Raw genomic sequence first — 10402 nt, forward strand, 5'->3', positions numbered from 1 at the left:
AATTATTCTTTGGTTTTTTTATTATCAAATTTATTGCGGATAGTGTTAAAATTATACAAACATTCAAAACATTATATTGTTGAAGGGTTTCATTACTGGAATCATTGGGTTGTTGTTGGTTTTTCAGGCTATATGGCCATGTTCTAGAAGCATTCTCTCTTGATATTTTGCCTGCATCTAGAGCAGGCATCCTTAGAAGTTTTCCATTATTTACACATGTTTACATCATTTCTCCTCTTTCCCACTTCCTCCCTCTCCTCCACGGGAACAGTTTACAAATTTTGTTGTACTTATTATGAATGTCTGAATATGAGGATAATCTTGTTTAATTCCTTATATTTGTCTTTCCCCTTTATTCTGTACATTAAGCCTTTACCTCATTTTGAATCACATAGATGTGCTAAGGAAGTCTCTTTCAACAATTATCTTGGAGGAGGGGGGAATGTATGTATAATCCGTAATTATGCTCTAGTAAACACAATGGGATTGCATGCTGGGCAACAATAAGTGTATATGAAGGAAAGGAACATTCTTCAATCCCTTCTTTTTATTAGTTGCTCCTTGCTGTTCAGTTCAGGCCTCAGCAAAATAATGTAGCATTTTGGTGAAAAGATACAGCTCAATAAACCAAAACTGGAAGCCAAGATAGAGAAAATCTCCACAGCCACCATGTTTTTGCCCTTCGTGCTCAGGTATGTTGGAATGAAGCACAGCCAAACACTGCAAAAGACCAACATGCTGAAGGTGATAAACGTGGCCTCATTAAAACTGTCAGGCAACTTCCTGGCTAAGAAAGCCAAAGTGAGGCTGACAAGAGCGAGGAAACCCATGAAACCCAAAAGAGTGTAAAGCATACTGCTTGAGCCTTCATTACATTTGAGTACAATTTTTTGACTCACTGAGTACATATCAAGGTCTGGGAATGGAGGAGAGGTTGCCAACCATGCCATGTTAATAGCAACTTGGGTAAGGGAGCAAAAAATAATAATGGAATATGCCAACCTCCTCCCCATCCATCGCCTTATCCTGGACCCTGGCTTGGTGGCAATAAAAGCTAGAATGACGGTGATGGTTTTGGCCAAAATGGAAGAAAGCGCCACTGAGAAAATCACACCGAAAGCAGTTTGTTGAAGGAGGCATGTCACCTTTCCAGGTTGGCCAATGAATAGGAGAGCACAAAGGAAGGAAAGCAGGAGGGAGGTCAGGAGAATGTAGGTGAGGTTCTTATTGTTCGCTTTGACAATAGGAGTGTCCTTGTACTTCACGAAGATGCCCAGAATGAAGAGGGTGATGAGAGAAAATTTGAGAGCAAACGCAGCTAAAATCATCCCCAGGGGCTCTCCAAAAGACAGGAAAATAATTTCTTTGGGAAAACATCCATCTTTGTCCTCATTTGGATACTGATATCCAGGGCATTCAAAGCATTCATCAATGTCTGAAGAACAAGAAGTTTCAAAGTGAAAACCGGCTCATTGAGGTGGCTCTACAAAAAGAATGCTAGCTAATGTACATATCAAAGCACATGCAAAACCCTAGATTTTGAAATTTGGTTACTCTGTTCAGGAGGATATCTCCGTTATGAATAACAGTAAGGGCTGCACCTTTTTTGTTTTGCTACATTGTCTTCTACCATGGAACTAATACAATTTCAATGCAGGGGAACTGCTGAGGTTTAACCCCTTACATATCCACACAGTCCAGATACCAGTTGTTATTCACAACATCAGATATAGTTTCCTTGTAATAACTGAAAAGTATTTTCATATCAGTCATCTTGCAACAAATTTAAACCTTTATAATATATTCAAAGACCAAGTTTTGAGATGTATGAATGATTTATCAACTCATAGATAAAGAATCCCATGTTTCCTACCTGTGTAGTTTGAAATCTTGCCCTCTGGACATGGAATGCAATCATAGCAGCAAAATGGCTTCCCTTCCTTCTTTCTTTTATTAGAGCCCATCTGGCATTTTTCATTACATCTAGAGAGAGGTAGTTCCTGTTCATTAAAAAAAAACCCCTGAGAGTCTTGTGAAAATCTGAATCCTATTGCATCATATAAAGCAGGCATTGCCCCCATTTGTAACTATGAGTCGTATGTAAGTCAGATGCCTGTAAATTGGGGACTGTCTAGCTACTTGTTGTTGTTGTTGTTGTTGTTTTTGCCATCATAGTAATCTGTCTTTGTTTATCTCACCTGAGTTTTTAATCTGTTTTTAACCAGTTTTCTTTTATCCATAACATGTAGCTTGCCCATGTTATTGTGATAGTTTTTATTGTAATTTTATATTGATATGTTGGCTTTTGTTTTATGTAATTGCGTTATTATTGTTTATTATTTGCATTTTCGGTTTTGTTTTATTTTATGTAATTGTTGTTTTGGGCTTGGCCTCATGTAAGCCACACCGAGTCCCCATCGGGAAGATGGTGTGGGGTACAAATAAAGTTTATTATTATTATCATCATAGGGACTCACTTATTATCTTTTGTTTATGTAGTGCCATCATTGAGCATGGTCTGAGCTTTGAAATACCCCTTTGAGGGACAAAGGTTTGAACACCCTCCCAGGTATGGCTACCCACTGGGTTACCTTGGACAAGTCACATTCTGTCAGCTTTAGAAGAATGTCAAGAGAACCCAATGACAGATTCACCTTATGATGTAAGTCAGACATGTCTTGACATAACTATACTGGCTGTATGGTGTCTCCAGTTCTTTAATAATATGTTAAGGAGTAGTGACATTTATACAATTATAAATAGTCTTTTGAAGGCAACAGTAAGTTTGAATTGGCCCTCAGTGAAAATGAGTTATCTAGACAAAAGGAAGATGCATATCTCACGCCCTCATCATTGTTGCCCAGAGCCTGGTATTTGGAAGGGTTACAGATGTTTGGAGTTGCAAATATCGAGTCTAGTATTCATCATATGTGATACAGGATTTTGCCTAACATTATTTTGCCATTACTAATAATGACATTCAGATGTTTTGTCACTGCGGGATAACTCTTTTGTCATGACATTTAGGTCTGTGCAATGGTAAAAAAAATCTTCCCCATCACATTTAGTCTGACCAGGAGAGACACCTATTTCAACATTTGAAGAATCATAGAATCATAGAATCAAGGAGTTGAAAGAGACCTCATGGGCCATCCAGTTCAAGAAGCAGGAATATTTCATTCAAATCACCCCTGACAGATGGCCATCCAGCCTCTGTTTAAAAGCTTATAGAATGACCTTCATCCCGGGAGAAATATCTGAATTCTCCATAAAAGTGAACTTACCTGGTTGAAGATGCTGGGCCACACAATGGCATCGTCTTGAATAATAAAACTCTTGTCTGCCGGAGCTTGTGGTTCCATTGTACCAACTTTTATTTTCACAAAAGACTGATTTGGAAATGTGACCCAGTTGATAATATCAAATCCTGCTAATAATTCCCCATTTTGATCAAAGGAAACCTCTTCCCCAGCACTATTGTTGAATGTAACTCTTCTCAGAAACTGGTGGAGCTAAATGGAATAGGAAGGAACTGATGGAAAAGTGCATGGAAAAATGAAACATATATGATAACGATTCACATTATCAGGTTTTGTCACCAAGGGTGCATCAGCCCTCTCTTTCAGGCTTCCCAAATCATAACAGTACCATTCTACATTGGCTCACAATTCATATCTGCCCCAATGCGCATAAAACCCATTGTGCAATGGTCACATTCGTTCTCCCACCCCATCCCCAATGTAGTACTGTCATGGCAACATTCTGAATATGGATTTTTTGTGTGTGTCACTTGTGTGCAAGTCACTTGTGGTATGAGAGAATTGGTCGTCTGCAAGGATGTTGCCCAGGAAACACCCAGATATTTCTGATGTTTTACCATCCTTGTGGGAAGTTTCTCTCATGTCCCCGCATGGGGAGCTGGAGCTGACAGATGGAGCTCATCCGCACTCTCCCCAGATTTGAACCTCTGATGTCCACCAATGATGGAATTGAACCAAACTTGGCACACAGAACTACAATCAACAGAAAATATTTGGTGGACATTGACTTTGAGTTTTCGAATTGTAGTTCACCTACATCCAGAGAGCACTGTGGACTCGAACAATTATAGATCTGGACCAAACTTGGCATAAATACTCAAAATGTCCAAATGTGAACATTGGTGGAGTTTGGAGGAAATGGACCTAGACATTTGAGAATTGTATTTGCTGCGATTTAGTTCACCTAAAAGATAATTCTGAACCCAACCAATGATAGGATTGGGCCAGACTTCCCACACAGAACCCCCATGACCAACAGAAAATATTTATGTTTTCTGATGGTCTTTGGTGACCCCTCTGGCACTCCCTCGCACACACCCCCCCCCCCCCCCCGGAGTCCTGACCCCAGGTTGAGAAACATTAAGCTAGAGACACATATTGCAATTTACTCAGAGAGCAATTTCCTGAATTAGTAAACCCTTCTGCATTCATGAGATTACCTGCCATGAGTATCTGTTCCAAAGTTCCTCTCTTGCATCGTTCGACACTGCTCTCTGTTTCAATTTAGTTGAATACATGGCCTGCAAAGCATGTGCAATGGCATAGACAGCATTGTAGATGCTGTAGCTGTGGCTGGTCATGCTCATTTCAAAAACAGAAGCAGGAAGCGCCTCTAGCTCCTCCTTCCCAGTGCAGAACATATTATCCTTCTTTTCTAATGAAGGATTAGGCAAGTCACAGTTAAATACCTCTTCCCAGAACATCCACAGAAACTTGTCTTTTTTTGCTGAGAGAGGGTTTTTTGTCTGAAGAAAGCTTTTGAATCCTGAAAGTGCCTTTGAATGAACTTCAAAGGAAATAGCCCCATGAAGGAAGTCTATATCCCAGTCTCTTACAAAAGAAAGCATTGCAAACTCCATCTGAGTTGTCATAACCCACACTTTTGTACTGATTCGCAGGGGTGTCTCCATTACTTCTGCAACATATATCATCAATCTTATAACCATAATAGTAGTAGTTTCACCATGCACAAGAATCACATTGGCAGTACTTCCCATAACATTTGTAATCATTTCATTATATTTTTCCACAGTTGCATCAAGAGTATTAGTAAAGTCGGGTTTGGGGATTCTTACAATGAACTGGAAGCAGATGCCCTGCTGAGCAAACATGGGAAGAACATATTGTACAAATCGCTGTCCAGTGTCATCATCTCGACAAACTACTCCAATCCAAATCCAGTTGAAGTGCAAGAGTAACCGCAAAATCCCTCCATACTGATAACCAATTTGGGGGAACATATGGTGGAAGAAAAGACCTTGTACTTCATTATTTACCATCGGAGATGATCCAAAGATAAGCTACACACACACACACAAATTGAGAGGAACATGAAGATTAATGAAATCTGGATCAACATTTCGATTCCCTTTAAATATTGTCTCATGGAATGTTGCTTTTATTTTTGTTCATGCAATGGATTTTCTAATACTAACTGTGCTGAAATGCACTGGCAAATTGACTTCCACTGGAGCATCTGAACTCCAAATCAATGAGTTGTCACTATCAGGTTAGCTCCTGTTAAAGTTCCCTAGCATGTATAGTCAGAATCTGTGGACCTGAACAGTGATCAGAAACTGTAATCAACTGGAGTAGCTTTATGTTTATATCCAAGCTCAAATTCAAGATCTTGCTTTTGAATTAAACATTGTCCATCCATTATTTCTGAAATACTACCTTGTGTTGCATCATTCTATCCATAATCTGAGATCTTCACAAGGGACTTTCTACCCCTGGCAATGCTAGGGGGAGAGAGCAATTTGCCTCCTCCCCCGAAGTAGAGAATGGATGGTTCCAAATGGAACTATCCAGAAAAAGGGGCTTGGCCAGTCCCTTATCCTCATTCTGATCCTGGAAGTCAACCCGGCACACTCACCCATTAACAGTATAATTATCAGTTACCTTTTGGGACCGGCTAGGAATTTTCCCCTCCTATATTCTTGGAGGGTTTTTGCCTACCCTAAACTGTTTAGGGGCTAGATGGGATGCTGGGTTTTATAAATAGGACTTAGTGAAAAATAGCTAGGGAAATACAAAACCTGGTCTTCACCGAAGGCACCCACCTTTTAGGGGTGCGGGCCATTAGCTAAAACAGTCACCTGAAAGTTAATTTATTCGGTGAGGTGAAATTGGATGGCCCAGAAAGTGGGAGAGTCTGGTCTTGACAAGTTTAAGAAAGACTTCTTTCACGTTTCCCTTAGTGGTATACCAGGGGATCCAGGTATATCACCCCAAATAGCCAAGGAGTAAGTCCGGCTGGGACAATTCCTCGGCTTTGATACACCAAGTTCATTACACTTGTTAATTTAGGTTAAGGCATAAAGTTAAATAGGTAAAGTTTAATAAAAGTTGCCCCAATTGTAACCCAAAACATTGTTGTGTGGTCTCGTTATTTTGGGGGTGAACAGGCAAATGGCATGTCTCATGGTCTCAACAAGATTGGGGAAGCATTGGGCTACACGTCCATGGAGTTTCTCCAGAAATCCTAACACTTCTTTAATCCCCATGCATCTGGCTATGGGGATGGGGTTACCAGGTGCTTTTCGATTCCTCTCTACTCACCAAGAAAGTAGTGGTAGTGTAAGACAACTTGGGGACTTCAAAGTAAATGAGGACAAAGAGTTGGTTGGGATTGGGCAGAATAAGGCGAAAGAACCCTCCATCCCACAGAACCCAAATAAGATCTACACACAAATGAATAGAATTATAGAATTGGAAGAGACACCAAGCACCATCCATCCCAACCCCTTGTCATGCAGAAACATAGAATCAAAACATCCACAACAGATACACATCCACCCTCTGCTTAAAAACCTGTAGAGAATGAGAGAGCACCACATTCCGAGGCAGCATATTCCACTGCTAAACTACTCTCATTGTCATTCAGGCATCCTAAATCGGAGGTACATAAGGGTCACTGAGCAAAATCAAGTGATCAAAATCTCAAAGACTGAACTATTACATGCAAAACCTGTGGATACCCTCAAGTCAGCTGCCAACATATGGTGACCACATGAATTTCAAAGGTTTTCTTAAGCAAGGCATATTCAGATATGAATTTTCCAGTTTCTCAGAAATATAGTCTGTTGTACTTGTATCCTAGTTTCATTGTCAGCCTCCCATCCAAATATTAAGATCAGATGAGATCTGGTATCTTTATGGTATATTTAAGCATTAGCTTCCTATTTTATGTTGGACTGTGGAAATACGAATGGAGAATGAAAAGCAGTCTTCTGTATGAAGCAATGTAACATGTCAGTCAGAATGCTAAACCAAACTCTCCCATTTCATTATGTTATATTTATGCACAATTTTCCCCATTGTGTACCTACAACTTGATGGATTAGAGTTTAGGCTTTAACAGATGGTTAAGATTTCATGCTTGTATACACATCTTACTTGTGGTATCTTGTATATACACAGAATAGTTGCTAAGTGAAGACAAATGTCAGTGTTGGGTCCTGAAATCACTGCTGCTGGAAGATTCTCTGTCTCACATTTGTAATTGACAGCGAGTCTGCGCCGTCTAGACAAAAGTTCCATTGCAGCAAGGTAGGTCCCAATTTCAGTGAAACAGTTGTTATAGATGTGGAAACCCAGGGTAACATTGGGAAAGAGTTGTCGGTTGTCATTGGTCTCCTTTACAGCAAATGCCAAGGCCGCAATGTGCTGATAGAGGTGCGTAAATAGCCTGTAAGAAGTGATATTTTCTTTATAATTGTCTCTCTCTTCTTCAAATGAGAGCATTTGCTCCAGTTCAATCAAATGTAACACTTACCCATCATAAAGGAGAGAGTAAGCATGTGAGGGAGGCAGAGAGTGAGGCAGAGGGAAGGTTGGTAATGCACCACCATACACAAGAAAATGGATCTAAAGGGCTATTTCTGCCCTTTTTATTGAAAGAACCCATAATAACATGTAAAGGAAAAATCTGTAGACATATCATCTACAAGGATATGCGTGCACCAAGGATTCCGAAAGCCAGCCAAAATTCTTTGGCTGCACCTGTCAGCCGATCATAGTTGGAAGGCCATCCTGAAGGTGAGAACCCCCAATCCAGCCCCAAGGGTAGCTCCTATTTTATGAAACTTATAGGGACTTTTGTGGGAGTCCGCCCTTCACCTCCTAAAGCAGGGGTGCCATGGTGCCTACAATGATTATTTAACCTTTATCATGCCTTGGAATCTTATTAATGATTCAAGGAAATCTATTTAAATGACACCATTCCAAAGCGTGAGCTCCCGCTGTTCACCTCAGCTTCTGCCAACCTAGAAGTTCGAAAACATGCAAATGTGAGGAGATCAATAGGTACCGCTTCAGTGGGAAGGTAACCGCGCTCCATGCAGTCATGCTGGCCACATGACTTGAAGATGTCTACGGACAAAGCTGGCTCTTTGGCTTAGAAATGGAGATGAGCACCAACCCCCAGAGTCAGACATGACTGCACTTAATGTTAGGGGAAACCTTTACCTTTACCTTAAATGCCTTGAAAAGAATGTGTGGCATGGTGCAGGCCCGGGAGAGAAAGTACAGGTACTAGTGTCTGAAGTACCTCTCCTCTAGAGTAGAAACAGCTTTAAAGCCTCCTTTAAATGCCTTGGAAAGAGTGTGTGGCATGGTGCAAGCCCGGGAGAGAAAGTGCAGGTGCTAGTGTCTGCAGCACCACTCCTCTAGAGTAGAAACAGGGGGAAACCTTTACCTTTACTATCCCAAAGCCAATTCCCATACCCATCTGAAACAGTGTGGGGTAGGAAAAAAATCCCAATGCAAACTTGGGAGAAAAAAGTCCTACCCGGCCCTTGTGCAACCAGTCTATACTCACACTGTCCATAAGGCGGGAGAGTGGGTCACGCTGGCACGAGGCAAACTGGAAGAGGGGAACAGAGCTCCACCTCCTCACAAGTATGGGCCAGCAAACCAGCTGGCCCCAACCAAGTCTGACTCCTTCATGGGGGTCATTCAAACTGCCCCCCCTCCCCGCATCTTAAGCTTTGTAACAAGCGGGTGGGGCAACAAGCAAATTGAAAAATGCATGCATTTCAAATTCATTATGTAATGAAATACTGAGCTACTTACAGAGGAACATCAGAAATTTCTTGAAATGGAGGTCTTTCAAATGTTATTTTCTTTGAAAATATAAAGATCTGAGACATAATGCCTCCAATGATGATCTCTCCAGGTTGATAATATTGATATTGTGTGCGGACAGGTTCTCTGAAGAAACACTGAACACTAGGATTCTTGCCTACCGCTTGAGACAGTAACATTCCCATCACAAATGCCATCGCTTTCCAAAAGAGTCTTAAATTTGTCTTAGCCATCTCTTTCCACGTTGACATGCTAGAACCTCTGACTAGGAAAAACTGGTTTATTTGGTTCCTTCCTCTGTAGATTCAATGCCAGAATGGTGAGCTGTGTGAAGCTGTTGCCCATATTATGAAAGGCACAGGAGGTATTAATAATAGGTCTTTCTTCATAGTTTTCTTTGAGGCCACTTTAACTGCTTAGAGACAGATAAAAAAAGAAGCACAAGTAATTATACTGACTTAGATAAATGCAGGATTGAAAATTACTGACTATGGAAACGTCCTTATCAGACTATGGAAACTAGTCCTGATCTATGGGGAACAGCTAAATTAAGGGTTTATTTGGCTTCCATTTTTTCTTTCTGACCATATTTAACTGTATTAGTTTTGATTACAATCTGAATGCTCCCTATTTGGACAGTGAGTTCTACTTCTGTGATGCAGTTTCAGCATCCTAGGCAGAAAGCAGTGAACAGATAAATCAGAAATACCTCCCTACCATGCTGCAATTGATAACCATTGAGCTCCATGACAGTACATCATGCCATGGCCATATTGAATGACTAAAGTGTATCTTAAAGACTTCACCCTTGAGTTAACAAGGATGCCTTACTTGTGGCCTTAAGCTTTCCCAAGATGTCTTGTACATGCTGTTTATTTTTTTAAATAAAGTACTATTTATATAAATAAAATGTAATGTTAGTTTGTGGGATTAACATAACTCAAAGACCACTGGACAAATTGACACCAAATTAGGACACAATACATTTATCAGGCCAGTGAGTGACCATCACTCATAAAAACACTGAAAAACACAGCAGAAGGGACTTAAAAAGCCAAAAAAGCCAAAAGATGCTCCAGCACATGCACAAAAATGACTCCCCAACCACAAAAAACCCCCACACACAATAGCATATTCGCACTCTCTTCTGAACTACAACTCCCAGCATCCCCTAGAGCAGGCCCTTTAGAAGAGGAGGATGATCCAAATGCACTGCTTCCAAGTGCAAGCTTTGTTCTCCTTGGACTTTTTGAGAGCATCCCAATCCCTGTATA

General features: G+C 40.7%; 1 protein-coding gene across 1 annotated transcript; it reads right to left on the reverse strand.

Annotated features, from left to right (window-relative positions):
* Positions 1-533: 533 nt before the first annotated feature.
* Positions 534-7787, reverse strand: LOC132779314 (vomeronasal type-2 receptor 26-like). The gene is made up of 5 exons (XM_060783004.2): positions 7440-7787; positions 4481-5341; positions 3285-3512; positions 1874-2000; positions 534-1435 (listed from the first exon to the last, which is right to left on the reverse strand). Exons 1-5 carry the CDS (start codon positions 7785-7787, stop codon positions 534-536), a joined length of 2466 nt encoding a protein of 821 aa, XP_060638987.2.
* Positions 7788-10402: the final 2615 nt, after the last annotated feature.

This window comes from Anolis sagrei, chromosome 6 (assembly GCF_037176765.1).
Source record: "Anolis sagrei isolate rAnoSag1 chromosome 6, rAnoSag1.mat, whole genome shotgun sequence".
Classification (NCBI taxonomy): Eukaryota; Metazoa; Chordata; class Lepidosauria; order Squamata; family Dactyloidae; genus Anolis; species Anolis sagrei.